The sequence below is a fragment of the Thermobia domestica genome, chromosome 3 (assembly GCF_964235325.1).
Source record: "Thermobia domestica chromosome 3, izTheDome1.hap1.1, whole genome shotgun sequence".
Classification (NCBI taxonomy): domain Eukaryota; kingdom Metazoa; phylum Arthropoda; class Insecta; order Zygentoma; family Lepismatidae; genus Thermobia; species Thermobia domestica.
Genome location: NC_137456.1, coordinates 201,505,909 through 201,524,898, shown reverse-complemented (window position 1 = coordinate 201,524,898; position 18,990 = coordinate 201,505,909). Strand labels below are relative to the sequence as shown.

Genomic DNA, 18,990 nt, shown 5'->3' with positions numbered 1-18,990 from the left:
CTCTGTTGAATCAAATATTAACAGAACTTTCTTTCCACATAACCTTTTGTTTTTATTATTCCGTCAATTACTATCTGTTCCAAATGACAAATTAAAAGAGCAATAGAAAACTGTTTCTCAAACAACATATTTGATACTGCAGAGAAGCGATGACGAAAAATTACGATAAAAAATGTCCGTACTATTACAGATCAGCACTATGTTTTCGAAAGCTTGAAAATTCCCTGACTAGTAGCAGAAATTCTGAGAATTCCGTAACTTTTTCTAGAATTTTTTAGAAATTATTTTTGTTTCATCCTTCCTTATTTTTTCATTTCTGGTTTCCAAGGGGGGTCCGGACCCCCCGAACCCACCCTTGGCTACGTGCCTATTTGTGGATAAAACTCGAAAATACGATTTCATAGAAATAAGTTATACATTTTGCAAGCTCATTTAAAAGGCTTGGTAGTAATTGGATACATAAAAACTTCGCTAGGCTAGAATGGGTCTTTCGTCAGAAGCAAATAGAAGGGATGAAACTACATCTTTAATTTTGTGTATTTGCTAGTTCTATTAAATCTGTAATATAAGAACTTATTTCAATTACGGCGTGTGTGTTATTTCAATTCTGTGTTGTGAAAACTTTAACCACAAGTATGTAAATTTGGTTTATAATAATAAAATATACTACACTGAAGATGTTCAGACATTGTTATTAACGGCAAAATGAACAGAATAATGTAAAACTCACTTATGATTATTCTATGTAATTGAGACTTATAAAAATTCTGTTAGTATCTATCTTTTAATAACGATGTTTGTTTTCAAGAACTATTTTAGAGTGTGTACAATAAAATGTGCAATTGTATTCTACCAACTTTATTGTTTATTTCACTTTCAGCAACAAAAGGTGCCCTCAATCGAAAAAAGATGTTCAACACCTAGCGTGGTGAACAAAGTGTTTTTACTAAAAACCACAGTATTTACTGTGTAAATCACTGTTTTATATTAGAAGACTGTGATAAGCACGTTGTAGATTGTGTATATATGAAAGGCAGATGTCAAATATTTTTAATAATGTTAAGTGAATCTGCTTGAAGAAGACCAGGTCCATTGAGTGATTCTTTAGCACTAAGAGGCCGACCAGAAAACAGTTTCGTGACAAAATAGAAAAACACGGTTGCCATTTGTAGTAGAGCAATCGACAGCTGAAGAAGTAGTTTATGAAGCGCAAATGAGTTTGCACTCAAAAGGAAAACGAGCTGCTGCCGAAGTAATTAAGAAACCCAAATACCATCCAGGAGGACATGCGAATGTAAAAAGGCTCAAAACAATTGTAATGAAGCTCTACCAATTTAATAGACAGGAAAACAAGCCTTAGCATTATATGTTAATACTGAATTAATCACACAACATTACAATTTAATTCTTAGCTAAGCAAAATTTCAACACTCCAATGTTTATCCATCTTATAATAAATTGTTAGAGATAAAAATATATACACCGTTACAAGTAAAGCTTCAATCTTTATTGGATCACATTATTCAGCGATTACTCAGAAGTGATAGTAATATTTTGAAAATATTTAATACTAATTTAAAGTTGACAATGCTGTTTAAATGATTCTGCGACAGTGTGTTAGGATAAAATATATACTCGTATAAACAGGTTGTCGTGAAAATACAGAGGACGCACTACAGCATTATGAACTTTTATTCATTGTTTCACTTATTTCTCTACCGTTATAAAAGTAATGGCCATATATTTCGGGAAAATTACATCTTTAACTTGATGTTGTCAGCCAATAAAATTGCTTTCTAAGAAAGAGATTGGACAATCAACTAGATTGGAAGCAGGCACGTAGCCAAGGGGTGGGTCCGGGGGGTCCGGACCCCCCCCCTTCGGATCCAGAAATGAAAAATATTAAGGAAGGATGAAACAAAAAGAAACGAGAAAAAGATGAATCAGCGTCAAAAATATAAAGCTACGGCAAGTGTTTGGTTACTCTTTCTTATGAGGAGCTTTGTGTGGAGGAAACCAGGGGGAAAGGGAGTTGAAAATTGGTATTCTTGTAACGAAGCATTCCAAATTCCATCTATCTGCATAAATAACATAGACTCTCAGGTAGAACTTAAGAAATGCCCAGAATCACCAATAATATGAGCCATTTTGAATTTCGTGGCAACTCTAATCCATTTAAAAAGATGTCTTTACTCCCGAAAGAGTATCTCGTTGCTATCCTTGATGGCATTAAACGAAGATAAGAAAAAGAAGAAGAAAGAAGACAAGTAGAAACGAGTTCGAATGATCTCGGAAGTCTATATCTTTTTCAATACTTTTTATTTTCTTTTACTCAAGATTCCTTCATAGTTTTTCTTCTTAAAATACTTACTAACATGTCCTCATTTTATTGTCCTAAAAGACCAATATGGGTATGTTGTCAGTAAAATAGTTTAGATTGCTCGATTCCCTGGTGTGTAACCATAGTATTTCATGTCACCCCTCTTCCCTCGATTACGAAATCCTGGCTAAACGAACGAATATATGTTGTCACTAAAATAATTTAGAATGATCGAGCCCCTGGTATGATAACCACAGTATTTCGTCACGGACCCCCCCCCCCCCCCTATTTCGAAATCCTGGCTACGTGCCTGTTGGAAGTTAGGAAAATAAAGGAGCAAATAAAATGTCTCTCCTCTACACAATTTAATGAATCCAAACCTACCGTATTGCCTGACCACAAAATGTTGAAGACTGTTGTCGAGAGTAAAGTCTGTAGTGTTAACGCCCAATAACCTGCAGACGGTGAATGTCTGATTTTGTTAGATTGTTGTTTGCTTGTTTGTTTATTGAAGTTTAGCGTCTCTTTTCATCACCAATGTTAAATGAGTCGGGGAGAATCCGAACCACCTAAATACGTTCAAATTGTCTCCCATTAGAAATCAAACTCAGGACCAAAGATGCATGCGCTAATCAACAAGCATAACAAAGATTGTTGGTTGATTTTGAAAAAGGACTGAAACATGGAACAACTATCGATTGCGTATCCCAAATTCAAATTAGAGCAGAACAATAGTGCTAGAAATATAGTATTTTAGAAAGGCTATTTATTAACCACTTTTCACCTATGTGCTTCTTAAAATTCAGCAATGCGTACAATCCTGAATTCGGCATTCAGGAATAATCTCAGAAGAAATACTCAAGATGAATTTATAAACCTCAGGGCAAACAAAAGCAAAATTTAAGAAAAGTTATTAAAAACCAACACTACTCCATATTCCTGATTGCACATGAAAAATTGGTTAAGTTAAGCAGCTCTCACTAATCACTAATATTACCATTTGCAAACGATACTGCTCTAAGAGTGCTAAAAGACACTTTAACACTAAAAGGATTAATACAAATCTCCTATGGCTCCATATACCCAATCATAAAGTATGGCATCCTATTTTGAGGTAATGCAACTGAAAGCAAATCTATATTTATTAAACGAAAAGAGGCCATCCGCACTATTGCAAACTTACATTACACTGCAAGCTGCAAATCGTATTTAAAAAAATTAAACATATTAACAGTTCTATCTATTTATACCTAGGTATATATGAAGCATCCGTTTTTAGTCTAGCGCAAAATGTAGATGAAGGGAAAGATCATCGTTACAATACTAGAGATGAAAACAAAAACTCTTACTCTAATAGATTATCACTGATACAACAAGGTTCTAGATGTATGGCAAGTAAAATATTCAATGCTTTGCCGAATCACATAAAATGGAGAAAAACTAAAATAATTTTAAACTTAATGCCCCAGAACTTAATATCTAATAGAGAAAGAATTTTATAGTGTTAAAAATATCTAGAAATATATGTATAATAATGTAAAATATTTTATCTATATGTATAATTACTTCTGTAAATCATATGTTTGTTTTATAATCTCATAAATACTATGTATATACATGTGAACTGAACCCTCCAAATGCCATGTATTGGTTAGATGGAGAAACGAAACGAAATGAAATGAAATCGAGGACAATTCTATATTTTCTTTGCGATATTTTGACAGGCGATATTTCGTTTCTATTTTATACATTTTTACTTTAGTTGTGTCATGCAACTGAGCAAAGTGCCCCGTTGGGATCCCTTGCCCTACGCTCGATAAAGGCTAAGACAGCCAATGGAAGCAGGCATTCCTAGTAAAAGTGTTTCTTTAAAAGCATTCTTTCAGAATATATCGAAAGATGGAAGTCGGTGTTTAAAGCTTTGTAGTTAGAGAATTTAAAGTAGGTTATTTGATAAATGAGTATGAGATGTATCCAAACACTACGTTTCAGAGTTAAACTGTACCTTTGACAAGAATTGCATCAGTATTTTTGAAAAGGTCATGAGTCAGAAATGGCGAGTTTGTATTGTATTGAGTATACTTTTTGTTTTTACCAATTGCTCTAAAGAGTTATTAATCACAAGAAAACTCTACTTTTTCAAACAAAGGTCGATCATTTCATGTCTAGCAGGATTTTCAAAAATTAAACAGTTTTTTGTTTATTTTTTTCATAACTTTACTTTTCTGACTCATGATCTTTTCAAAACTACTGATTCAATTTAGAAGAAAAAACAGGATCAGATTTGAAATTCATTGGACAATAATTGTTTGATCAAAGCGGAATATACTAAGTTTTTCATTGAATTTGGAATTTTAGAATTTTGGCAGGAGAAACTCAATTACCTTAAGCGAATATCACCCTTTTACTTTATTTTTTTTAATAGTATGGGACGTGGATGGTTTACGGTTGAATACATTTAACCTCCATGTTTGAATACAATTAACGATATATTAATACATTCATGTAGAACCATGAACCGTTAGCATATGGAAATGACATAAAAGACATTTGCCCTATATTGTCTTTTAAAGTATAATTATATACTGGTTTTATAATTATTCGTGGAGAAGACTTATTTAATTACATAACGTTTTTTATTTCTCGTATCTCAGAAGACGGTGTATTTCTTTACTGTAAAGTACCACTTCATGCGGATTAAGTTGACAGGTAATGTTGCTTACTTAGATAAATTTAAGTTTCTGTAGAGCTAATTTATACTGTATCAGGGTAGTTTTTAATTAAAACTACTTAGGTGAATCATTTTCAAATACGAATGGCACCCAGACCGTCTTGTGTCGTCTCGAAATTTCGAGACGAGATCGAGATCGAGATTGACGTTTGGAAATCGAAACGAGATTCAGACTCAAAGTACCAAGACTTACTCAACACTATACCGAGATTGAGACGAACACTTATACTTCGAAACAATATCGAGACTAGACTAAGTTCAGCCTCGGACTCGTCTCGAATATTGGCAAAAGACTACTGAAATTATCTTCACTCTAAATTCGTGAACTGTTACGTTATGTACAAGTTGGTATAACAATATCCCCTGGATAGCCATAGTCATGGCCATATACAGGGAAGAAAAAGGGCAAATGACACCTCTGATCACGTGGCATATCGAAAGTATATTAAACGACACCAGGAGTGTACCAATGGTTAGGACAAATGTGTGCCCCTCCAACCAAACAACTTCCTACCCTCCCTAAGTTCGAGTGTTAGGTATTTATTTAAACATGTTTACTAAAGCAAATGAATGCTTATAATACGTAAAACAAATAGAAATGGCCATTCTTCAAACGGTAAGAATAAGGTTTTAATGAATATAACACCGGAAATTTTGTAAATGTTTCCCTCTTTTCCCTTTTAGAAGTGGAATTTTCTAAAAATGCTAAAATAAAACTTCAGTTACTTTAATGGATAACTCATATGCCAAGTTATCTTTCTAATGTGAGATACCTTATTGTTTGGAGACTCTTTCTAACCTCCCATAAGGTACGTTTTAATGACAAGAGTTCCGGCTCAAATTTTATGGCCAAACATCATATGACGTCACTTGCTGAAATGTGGGTCAGAGTACTTCATAGACTTTTGTGACAAGAAGCTTAGTAATTTCAGTACATATAGGTGAGGTGAATTGCAGGTGAGACAAATAAGAAAAGTTTTTTTTCTTTAGAGTTACAAAGTATTGAAATATTGATGAAATTTGCTAAATTATACATCCTGACACTACAGCCATGAAGGATTATAACCAGCCAGATGGCTCATGTTCAACTCAGTGATGAGTGGCATCACATCGGTTTCAAGGTGACATTATTACTTGCTTTCTAGAACGGAGTTCGCTATACCTTAATTCAGTTAGCTCCTCAGTTGCGTCATGATGCTGGGTCAACACCAGAAAATTTTGTGCTCCCAGCGGAAATAGAACTAGGGATTACGCATACCGAGGCCGTGCATGTTAAGAATGCGGCTAAGCCATAGTTGAATAATAATAGTAATAAAATGTAAACTTCCACTTTCTTTTTTAAAACTCTCTGTTAGTACCTTCAGATGGTATATTTTGATCCCTATGGTAAGAAAAAAAATCAAAAAGATTAAGAATACAGTGTATAACATTGAAATCTTGTGTAAAGCTTGTTTTTCGTGACAAATTATATAAATGAGTGGTAACATGTCTATATAAAAGAGCCACAATTGGAACATACTACATGAAATCAGGATCCATTTCGATTAGTAATTAAGGGGGAAGAACTTGAGCCGAATCAGCCCCCTGACTACGTCATTGTTGCTGACTAATTATCAACTTTCTTACTCTCATTTAGTTAACTAGATGCACATAGTTCCTATTTTCTTAATCTAAGATTATGTTGCATAACTGTCTGAGAGTGATAGTATATTTTCATTTTTGTGTGTTTTTACCATTTTTGTTTTCATGCGACAATAGGAGAGAAGAAAGTATGGTGACTGTAAAAAAAATCGAATTCGAGATTTGAGTTTTCTAAAAGAAAAAGTCTTTTAAAGAAATTTTTTTACCGCTAATAACTCTACAATGTTGCGCAAAACGCTTGTCACAAAGATGTGTAAATGGGTAGTTTCCTTTCTTTGTAAATTTTATTTCTTATACCTTCAAATATGACCCATGAAATTTTATTGATAGTTCATTAACAAACGTTTTACAAGCAACCGTAACATATGATAGTTATTTGTCATTAAAAAGTCCTCAAACGATGGTCTATTTTAAGGCTGACAAGGGAAGGAAGGTCACGAACTGGCTTCGCTGAGATCCCAACAAGACAATTGACTTGTATTTGATATGTTATAACTAGAAGAATCCCAAAGTTATATGTGCCACCGGTCGGAATATCGTGAGGTAGAACATACGTATTTTGTAATGTAAAGGCTACAAAAATTAGCTGGCAGAATAGTTTGAACTGGGTCATTTGTTCGGAAACGGTTGGGTATATGGAAAACTCACCAAAAACGTATCCCACCATTTCCAAGGGCACGTTTTTGTGGCAAAAATGTTTACTCCAGAGTCCCCCGCCTGTTCCCAGAAGTGGTCCAAATCAACAGTTTCAAAATACAAGGGAGGTTCAGTAGCAAATCGTTTAAAAGTTGTTGTGAACTGAAAGAAGATGGAGCAAGTCTCGATTCTCTACAACAACCCTATGCAAAACGGCGGGAGGTCAAAATGTAAACAAAAACTAAATTGAAAAGTCCATGGCTACCCATATAAATCGGAAACGGTGAGACAAATGTGCAAACAGGAAAGTAAAATACTATTTTCAGAAACGTCTTGTCCCAGAGCCCCCGAAGGTTCCCAGGTGGGTCCAACTCAAAAGTTTCAAATGGCAAGGGAGGGGTTAAGAAGCACATAATTTGAAAGCTGTTGTGAAATGAAAGAGGATGAAGTAAGTCTCGATTCTTTACGAGAAACCTATGCAAAATGGTGGCGGGCTAAAATGGGGACCAAAAGTTAATTAAAAAGTCTATGGCCACCTTTATAAATCGAAAACCGTGAGACAAATGTGAAAACACGAAAGCACGTGTGTCATTATTTTCAAAGCACAATTATATAAAGTAAAATTGTCTTGTCTCAGGGCTCCCGCAAGGTCCCATATGGGGTCCAACTTAAAACTTTCGAATGTAAGGGGGTTAAGTAATCCTTTGAAAACTGTTGTGTAATGAAAGAAGATGAGTTCACAATGACGGACTAATTTATATATGATACAAACCGGATAGAAAATGAAGGTGAGAATAACAAAGAAATAACTAGTCTCTGTTCTATTATGCTTCCAATCGTCCTTTGCGGCACTTAGAGCTGCCTCCTGGTGGCAACAACTTCTGTACTTCGGACGTGTCATTCGTAGATCTCTTTATTTCAACGGGTCGAAGATGCAACATAATTGTCAGCTGTGATTGTCACACGCAACATAATTGTCAGCATTTATATACAAATTCATTTTTCACGGTGGCAGCCATTTTGGATTACACATGATATTTCTTCGTCTTTCTCTGAATATCTGCTATTGAAAATAAACGTAAATACCACACTTCGCATCTCCAGCTTCAGTGGTTTGAGCTGGGTGGACATGTGTGTGGTACATAGTACGGCAGTTTGAAGTTAAGATGTCGCGTTTTTGAACATTTCATATCTTTTCGTCACCTACGCTTACTGATCAATATTCATGCCAAATTTGGTTTTCCTAGCTTCAGTAGTTTCGAGTACCTATCCTTTCGTCATAGGTTCTATGCGGCCATCTTGAATTCAAGGTGGATATAGAATTTTCAATTAAGTTTGTGTTTACATTTTGATCCTATGCCATTTTGCACAGAGTTATCGTACAGAGTCAAGAATTGTTCTATCTTCTTTCATTTAACAACACCTTTTAAATCATGTGCTGTTTACTCTCTTGCCATTTGAAAACTTTGAGCTGGACCGGACCTGGGACAATGCGGGGGCTCTGGGACAAGACATTTTTTTTTATTATTTTAAATCGTTGTACTTTGAAAATGCTTGTTCCTGTTTGTACATTTGACTCACGACTTTCGATTTATAGGACTATGGCCATGGACTTTTCAATTAAGTTTTTGGCGTGGGAGACGCGGGTTCGATTCCCGGCGGGAGCCCACGTGGTTCGGATTCCACGTTAATCAGTAGGTCCACGTCTCATATAGCCTCGCTGCTGAAACGGACGTTAAACTAAAAATAAATTAAAAAATAAATTAATCAATTGTTTTTGTTTACGTTTTGACTTGCCGCCATTTTACATAGGGTTGTTGCAGAGAGTCGAGACTTGCTCCACCTTCTTTCATTTCGCGACAGCTTTCAAATGATGTGCTAATTAACCCCCTTGCCTTTTGAAACTTTTGAGCGGGCCCCGTTTGAGATTCTGAGTCAAACTTTCTTACCCCAAAATCGTGCCCTTGAAAATGGTGCGATACGTGTTTGGTGAGTTTTCCATATACCCAACCGTTTCCGAACAAATGACCGGTTCAAACTATTCTACAAACTAACAGCTTTTACGTTACAAAATGTGTTCTAACTCACGATATTCCGACTGATGGCACGTATATCTTTGGGATTCGTCTAGTTATAACATATCAAATGCAAAGCAATTGTCTCGTTCGGATCTCAGTGGATCCAAAAACATAGCTTCATTCAAATTTCATAAATGTTTCAGTAATAACCCGGCACATTTCCTACAACTTGTGATTCTAATCATGCTCAGTATCAAAGCCCATGTTTCAGCTGAAAATAATAATAATAATTAGATTCAGGTTTTAGATTTCTGGGCTTTCGGCATCTACAGTATTCGCGCCGACTCGTGAAGCTTGACCTAGATCTACCGATTTCACCACCCAATAGAACGCGAGGATATATTCCATTCGTCAACCCCCACCCATCAGATTTTGTCAGTGTCTTCTCTCGCACTACACGGGAAACACCTCCCGAGAGTACAGTGTTGTCGGATTGGCGCCAAGTTCCTTTTTGTTAATTGCTTTTTTATTGCGTTATATTTTCGTTGTTACTATTCGTGTTATTGTCACCATTTTAGAATAATTGTTACACTGGTTAGTGTTGTGGGTTGTTATTATTGGTAATATTTAAATGCTTTTTTTAAATATTCATTTACTATGTCTTCAAAGTTTGGCAACATTGTTGGTGAATTTCAGCTGTTTGACGTTTCCCCAAGTCTGCGCTCGGGAAGCGGCTCCACGAATTGTACCGAAGTTTTCCGATGCATCGGAGCTCAAGCAAAATATTTCTATGATTGATTTAGAGCCGAAGCTTCACGACTGGGCGCGAGTACTATATGACCATTTAACCTGTCACGTATGATGGATGATGTCCCTCGTCGAGCACACTATCCGGGAAAAGGGTACGAAGGAAGCGGTCTGGGACCTATAAGTTTGGTCCCGGCATTTGCCTGATGTGAATGAGGAAAACCCAGGAAAACCTCATTCAGGATTGCTGAACTGAAAAAGCTCTTTACACTTTTTCGACCGAGTGCCCCCACTAGGAATCGAACCCGGTACCGCTCGCACCGATAATAATTATAATATATGTAGTATATGCATGCTGAATTATTAATGCTTTCACATTCTGAAGTAGAATTTTTGGATCACTTTTAGTATGTAAAGATCTTGGAAAAATGCCTTGGGCACTCACAGTAAACGCTTTTCATGTTTGATTTCCTTTTCATTTTCTAGTACTTCACTTAATTGCTAAATTTATCCATTCTCCTACACTATTATTAGTTTTATTAGTTTAAACTAAACTTAATTTTTAATACTATTATTATTATTATTATTATTATTATTATTATTATTATTATTATTATTATTTTTATTATTATTTTGTAGGAATGTGGAAACACGGCGGAGTAGTTCTTCTGGCATTGTTAACCTTATACGTGGCAACAATTCCATCATCATGCGTTCCTTTCAACAAAGAAAAAGCAATGAATCAATCAGAAACGTACAATGAACAACGACAGGTGGGTTTCAATTTTCTTTTGAGAAGTTCAGTTTCGGTAACTTTTATCTAACCACAAAACTTATTTATTGTATTTATATATCTTGTTCATCCCATAATATAAGCACAAGATATACACAATGTTTTATAGTGTAAATTCAATCATTGTTAAAATATTTTCTGTTACACTTTTTCTCTTTCAATACCAATATACTGTAGAATAGTTTTAAGTGTGAAACCATATACTGTGTATTAAGTGCTGTGATATATAATTCAATGATCAGTTTAGAAACAACAGCAATTCGTCATCTTATCAGTGGCGGCTTTAGCGGGTAGGCTGGGTAGGCACAGGCTACCCAAAAATTCTGAAAAATATATAAATGTTAAAAGATACAATACAGAGTAAATATATTTACCACTATTTATATTAATGGTAGATAATTATTTAACAAATAGCATCAAAAATTACTCTAAAAGCAGTTTCCTACTGTCATTAATCAATCAAATGTGTATATGTATCCATAAGCGAGGGAACGGGCCTACGTAAAATTAAAACCCTAAAGCCTCCCCTGCATCTTATTGACTGACAACAGTGATGGACAAAGTTCTTTCCGAGAGGGCCAAAGAAACAATAAAATACTTTAAGCAGGCCAATATAGTATATTAAAAACATCAATGCTGCATTTTACAAAATCCTTGTAATACTAAACCCTATTAATGTTTGAAGTGTCTCAGAATCTGGTTCGGACTGAGATTTACTGATAGTCAAAAGTGAAGTTAAATGCTCACCTGTCATTGTGTTTCTAACATTACTTTTCTTCGAAGTAACTCTACTCTTTCCATTCGTCAGATTAAGAATCATATTGTGGGCTGGACAAAACCTTTCAGGGTACAGCATCTGGCATACGGACTGTAGTTTGCCCATCACTGGACTAACAGAAATCATTGTTTCTCGATTGGGAAGAATAAGGTGTACGGAAGACACTTATATTCTCACCTGTGTGCCTGTTCGTGACACATTGCGAGTGTTGTCAGCGAACTTCTATCGAGCCGGGCGATTGAAGATCGTGGCCTGGTGCCCACTCGCCCTCCACTCCTTTCTCTATGGCCCAATTCAAATATCAAGCAACACTTTTTTAAATGAAAAGTTTAAGCACAAAACTATATTTCTCTAAACCTAAGGAATTCTGAAATATGAACATCTTGGTGACCCATTCTTTCCCATCTCTTGTTTTCTAGGTAAAATATTTTCAAAAATGCTAAAAGATTTTGTTAAATAATTTTAAATGAAATATTTAAATACTACATTTCATGTCTCTACATCTAAGAAATTCTAAATTATGGAAATCTTTTTATAATAATCACAATTTTACCTTTTTCAAGCCAAATTTCCAATAGTATGTCTATATTACGGAATCTCTTAAGTTTAGAAATAAGAAATTTAAAATTCATTTAAAATAATTAAACCTTTTTTCAGCGTATTTTGATATTTAACCTTGATAACCCTCAGCCACTATTGGGAATCAAAATTTCTCAATGTGGAAACGTCGCAAATTAACATGAAGCCATTAGCATTACTCTACGAATAGAACAAGCAGTTTAATTGATTGCTACACTGATAATTGATGGTGTTGTCACTCAATATCGACTTTAGCTGCCATCTGAAAATAATTGATATAACTATTCGATAGATTGATTGATCAAACCTATGGTTCTCCATTTGCGACGTTGCCACATAGTGCAATTTGTGTTTTCAGACAAGGACTCAGACAAGGCTTTCGGACTCAAGCCTTTCCGAAATTTTATTTGCTATTTTAAAGTAAACGAAATATCTAATATCTTCATTAATTTTCACATTTCCAGAAATAACGTTAGCAAGGTCCCCCGAAACAAAATCGTAAATTCGTAAATACACCTATATATATACATACATACACACACACACACACACACACACACACACACACACACATATATATATATATATATATATATATATATATATATATATATATATATATATATATATATATATATATATATATATATATATATGACTCTGCAACACGTGTTTCTTTTATATGGAAATTAGGCTAGGCAAATTGTTGTTGAACCGAGAACAAATTGCAATACAATTTTGTTAACGGGTTCTTATGGAAAAATAACTGAGGGAAACGATGGCGAAAAGTCTACCACCCTCCGAGGTGGGGTAAAAGGCTATGGAGAATTTTCCAACATGGCCGCATGCGTTACTACTATTCGCAAAGTCTCATTCATGCACTTCTTGTGGCGCTCCTAATTAACATGGAGCAATCAATAATCCATCTATGCAAAGCTTACGGAACGCAGATTCCAACGATGTAACATTGTTTCCCATTTTGCTCACCGACTGCGCTGATCACAGAAAACTCTGTTCTTTCCGAAAATATTTCATTTCAGACAACACTGTGTGTACAGCAGAGTAAGAAGAAAACTCGTTATTACATACCTTACACATTTGTGTGTAAGATGCAAAACAGTCACTGAGATCTAGCCCGAGGAAGGTGTCCTAATATGAGATATCATTTATTGGCTGTATCACCAATTTCAATTGAAGAAATCCAGTAGACCATTATATGAGAACACCCTGCGACCATCCTAATCACCACAGTCTCATGACGTTTTCATCGTTGTAAAGCGTATGGAACACAGATTTCAGATAGCACTGATCCCTATTTGACCCACTGGATTGTAGAAAAACAAGAAAGTTGAAAAATTACAAAGTAGTTATTTGTTTATAATTGAAAAATTATAATTGTTGTATACGCATACTGTATCATTGACTTTATTGGAGAAAGTATACGATTGTATGAAAACAACATGCAATGTAATAGTTGTTCTTATTTGTTCCAATTGGAAAATAGAATATTCTACTAATAGAAGTAGAATGGAACTTAACAGCCTAACAAATTAGGTAGAAAAAACACTGAACCGCGGTGTTATAGTAGTGTATTCTTTAGTGTTGACATTTTTTAAATGAAAAATACCTTAGAGAAACTTATTAAAATTGTACCACCTCCGAGAGCGTATAGGTCTGCTGTGATAAATTTTTTAATATTGGCACACGTTTCCTACTACTATAAATCGTTATATGTTGAGGTCCATATTTGGAACCTTATTCTTTCGTATTAATTGAAAGCAAACTCTTAAACAAGTTTTTTTTTTCGAAAATTTTTATTACAATATTTTTTCATGGTACACTACAATTCGATGAGATGACTCATAGAACAGTTACTGAGTATATTTTCAAGAAAAATAAACTTATGAATCCTATGAAGTCCATTCAAGAAGTTAAATGTAAAGATGAAACTTTCAAATTGAACCTGAACTACCATTCCAACGCCTCGTACTCTGTACTTAAACAACTAGTTTTGATTAGAGAGAAATGTTTTCTTACTAGCTCTGCACGTACCCTCCTATATTATGTGATTGAAGTGGGCGTATGAGAGATTCTGGAAAGTTTCAACTTGCTAAATTCATACATGAGCAAATAAAAATCGAAGTAAGTCTGCCTGAAAATGTGTAGTATGTCACTGATGGTGGGTTCTTGCTTCTTCGCCTACCTTGGAGTCAAAAACAACTATTTGAAGAAGTAATTCATGATTCTTCCTGGTACTTGAAGAGTTGAGGTTTTTTCAATATTTGGAACCTTATTATTTCGTATTAACTGAAAGCAAACTCTTAAACAAGACTTCTTCAAATATTTATACAGTGAAACATCCCTTAACGGACACCTCCATAATACGGACATTTTTTTTTTGTCCCGGCAAAAATACATGTTCTCTTACTGAACAAAATCCTTCCTTTTACAGACACTCTCAGATACGGACGCGGACAGTCCTTTTTCCTCCCAAACGTTTCAATAACCTCTTCATAACGGGCAGGAATTATTCTCGGTTCTGCAATATATTACAGTAAACAGAGGACTGTTTTCCCCTCAACTGTATCTATCAGGAGTGGACCTGGTGAACCAACAAACAGAACACGTTGAACTTGAAAGTCTTTTTTCTGCCCGCAATAAACTCCTTTCTGGTAGAAATCCTAGAAAACTTTCAATAAGAAATAACACTCAGGGTCAGTCGTATGGCCAAGAATTCTATGCGAAAGATGTTCCCTTCCCTAACAAATTTAGTCCTTTCTCCTCTGGGTCTTGTATTTTTCCCTACAATTTCATAGATAACAAAACAAACATTGTTTTGCAATAACATTTTCAATGAGCAATGTTAAGCGAACAATGTCGAGTGGTAGTTGGTTCCTAATAAATCTTTAGAGAAAGTTCTGAGGATTTGACATGATGAAAAACGCTTTCCCTCCCATGTAGGAAAACATCTAAACATCTTTGACATCACTTCAGAAAATTACCATAACAAGCATTATCTTCTGCAGTATACGAATATATTAATACATCCTCCAGGAATAATAATATTTAACAGAAATGAATTTCTTCATCCCTCCCAGTAATCCAAACACGTACTAAATACAGTATTTTCATATTGAATTTTACGTATTTACGCTCTTACATAATGTATTTACTGTATATTACTCCATACAACTGCCGTCGTGAGAAATTAAATTTTTGTAACCTCCCTGTAACGGACATCTCTCAGTAACGGCCAAAAATTCATGTCCCCTTTGGCGTCCGTTATTAAGAGGTTTCATTGTATTACAATATTTTCCCATAGTACACTACACTTTAAATCTAGTACAGTGTTCAATAGTTTCCAGGTGTTAGAGCTTTCTTACACTAAAATTAATATATGCTACCCCTATATGCATTATGTGCACATGCACAAATTAACGTATATGTATTATGTTGAAAATAAAAATTACATGTACGAGTATAAAGTGTATACAACTATGTTTAGTTCTGCTACATGGAACTCTAAGTGAACTAAGCAATGTTTAACACTAATAAATGTAAATTTTCAAAGTTAATTAACATATTTGGAATGTGTCACAAGCAGTTATAGGAGATATATTTATATATCTACAGGGTGTTTCAAAACAACACCGACAACGTCTGGGAGGTGATTCCTTACACCAAGATAAGACGAAAAGTATCCACCAACCTGGGTACACAAATGCTTCCTTTCGGAGTTATAGGCTGCCGAAAGTATGGAAAAATGAACTTTAAAGGTTCATAACTCTAAAATTATGGGATCTACCGCAGTCGGTTCAAGACATCACTTAGGAACTAATATGTCTTTTCTTTCAGCATTCCATGTGTAGCTTCAGCTGTCCAACGAATTCGTGTAACAAACCTAGTATCTTTTGATTCTGCAATGGACAATTGCGACATTTTGCCTTTAAATGCAGACATAGGGATTTCATAACCTTTGTCCTCAATATAAGTTTTACAGGGTCTATATTTTAATCCATTGGCCACTAATTTACTAATGTAAAACGTACATTTCTTATATACATGGGGGATCTTGGCCCCCAAGAAAAATCGCAACTGACGCTCCTGGCTGTCAGTATTCCGTTTTTCGCGACAAATTCACACAATCACAATAATTCATTGTTTCGTGTTTGTTTTAAAGTGACAAGGGTGTTCATTCATAAATAAATGGTTAAATTTCAACAGTTTCACTATGTCCCAAGCTAGGAAAAGGAGCGCCACAGGCCATCAAATGAGGCCTCCGTGAATTTGACACTTCAGGTGTGATTTTTCATTCATTCACGTACCAAATATACTTCAGCTACATCAATATCTGTTCTTTTTGCAATCGCTCCCTTATAGGTGTGGTATGATTGGTTTTGGCTAATTTTGACCATGGCGTACCCGTGATACAATTTTGGAAAACTTTTTCACCTATACATATATCCAAGTTTGAACAAAATCGATTGAGCCGTTCCTGAGAAATAAATTAATCCCACTCTTCCGATTTTGAGCCATTTCCCATGAACCAATGAGAGTTGAGGTTTGAAACGTGAGGGATTCATGTGTCTCGGGGGTATCTACATACCACCTACTTGTCCCAAGATTGATCTGGGGCCATTTCGCTATACTTATGCATCCATGCCCTTTCAGAAATTTATGGAGAAAAGACTACCTAGTTTGGTGTCTCTCAAATAATTTATTTAGGGAATCATTTCAACTAGAGACCCATTTATAATAAATAAATAGCTATTAAGATACTGTTGTAAAGATTTTATATCTTCGATATGAACTCGTAGTTTAAGCAGAAACTATAAAGTTAGGTATATGTTAAATATATAGAATATTAAGAATTACTCTAGACATAACTTTCCTAAAACGAATTGATAATTCAATTATTCTTTAGGAGTTTAAATTTATTTAAATCCTTTTAGTAGTTTTTGCCACAGGAAGATTTTTGAAGTGTTATACGCAAAAAGTAAGAGACTTTTCTATCGCGAAGACTGCCCGAAAAAACTTGCATAGGTCAAATATTAAAAACAAAAATGCTGAAAGACATCTCTAATTATTTTAAACGAGAAGTCTATATACCTAATTTCATAACTCTAAAATTTAGAGACACCGAGATATGGACGTTTTAAGATAATAATTACCACTCCTCTTTTACCCCGATTTCCAGTCGAATTTTCAAAAATCCATCCTTAGTGAGACTTTGAATTACAATAATGATCGATGAAATTTTAATAATCGTTAATAATAATAATAATAATAATAATAATAATAATAATAATAATAATAATAATAATAATAATAATAATAATAATAATAATAATAATAATAATAATAATAACTATCTAAGCAACAAAATCTGATGAAGAAAATTAATTGACAAAACTGGTCTGATCCCGGGGATTTCACTTGGCACCTTCAATCAGCACTACTTCGTTAGAAATCATTGATGCAATGTTAACAATGTAAACTACTAGTTACTCAGAACATACGTTTCTAAGTATATTTTAATTTCAAATATTTCGAATCCTAACTGGTACTCTTGCATGCCTTGATACAATTTAAGGGATTAGGAAATAACATCTACCACATTTTCTTCTTCGTTGGCTGTAGGGTCAACATGAAAACCTCAGATTAAATGGATTTCATCCCTAGCAACTGTCTATCAGTGTATAAAGTGAGGGATTGGCGCAGGTAGGTGATTATCGTATTGACCCAGGCGGCACGGGTTCGAATTCACACAAGTCTGAAATTTTTAGTATGCTTCAATTCAATTTCAATTTCAATCCATATTCAGCGATGTGCATAATCTTCTCCTGTAGAGGACAGAGATGTCCGAATGGCGAGATTGACAGCAAACTTATTTCCTTTAATTGTTCCAAATTTGATATTTTCAGTTAATTTCAACCGCTTTTTAACCCATGTATGGTGTGTGATTTTCTCTTTCTTCTTACATGCAGTATGCAGTAATAAATAGATTATACATACAAAGAATTATAATGTCATAGATATGTGACACTCAGTGAATAACATGCCATGGACACTAGACATTAATCTTGAACATTAACATTTGTCTTGCATCAACTGCACAGCAAGAGCTTATTTCAGAGCTTTACAGGCTTACCAACTGTTGTCTTCTGGTTGAAATGTTAGGTATAAATTGGTTTGCATCTTCCAGTCGTTTGTGATACTAGAAAATGTATTAGATTCGACCTAATGGAGTTGTAACAGTCAAGAGGGAGATACTTTTGCTGTTGACTATACCTGAAACCAGACAAATATGAATTAATCAAATCATAGGTGGTACTACCGTATAATTCTCTGATAACTTTATTTTCTTAGGTAGCGCCCAGTCATGAGGAGGAGCCAACCAGAACGAACGGTATTATAAGAAGTAAGAGAACTGCAGAAGTTGCCAGAGTGTTTTATGGATCAATAGTCACGGTAAGAATTGAAGTTGCAAGTGACACTTTTGGGTATTTTGCTTTTTTAATATTGAAATAATTCTTCTTCAATTTATATATTGTATTGTCAATATATTTGTGCGGATTTTATATATTCCTAAGTTATGATTGTTATTAGGTTAAGGAGTCCTGATCTGGAATAGATGCGATTTATTACTATTATTTGTATAACTGTATTTGATTTATTTACTGTGTATACTTGTGTTATTTCTATTTTCAGCAATTACTTTGAAAATAAACCCCTCTTAGATAAAAG

At 34.6% G+C, this 18,990-nt stretch overlaps 1 protein-coding gene across 1 annotated transcript in view; it reads left to right on the top strand.

The window, feature by feature from the left end:
* The first annotated feature begins 4,939 nt into the window (after window positions 1–4,939).
* LOC145681564 (uncharacterized) overlaps window positions 4,940–18,990 on the top strand; it is a 136,605-nt gene continuing 122,554 nt past the window's right edge. The window contains exons 1-3 of the mRNA XM_081753202.1: window positions 4,940–5,029; window positions 10,733–10,866; window positions 18,613–18,714. Coding sequence (XP_081609328.1) covers window positions 5,011–5,029; window positions 10,733–10,866; window positions 18,613–18,714 — 255 coding nt within the window. The 5' untranslated portion in view covers window positions 4,940–5,010. The remainder of the gene's footprint in view (window positions 5,030–10,732; window positions 10,867–18,612; window positions 18,715–18,990) is intronic.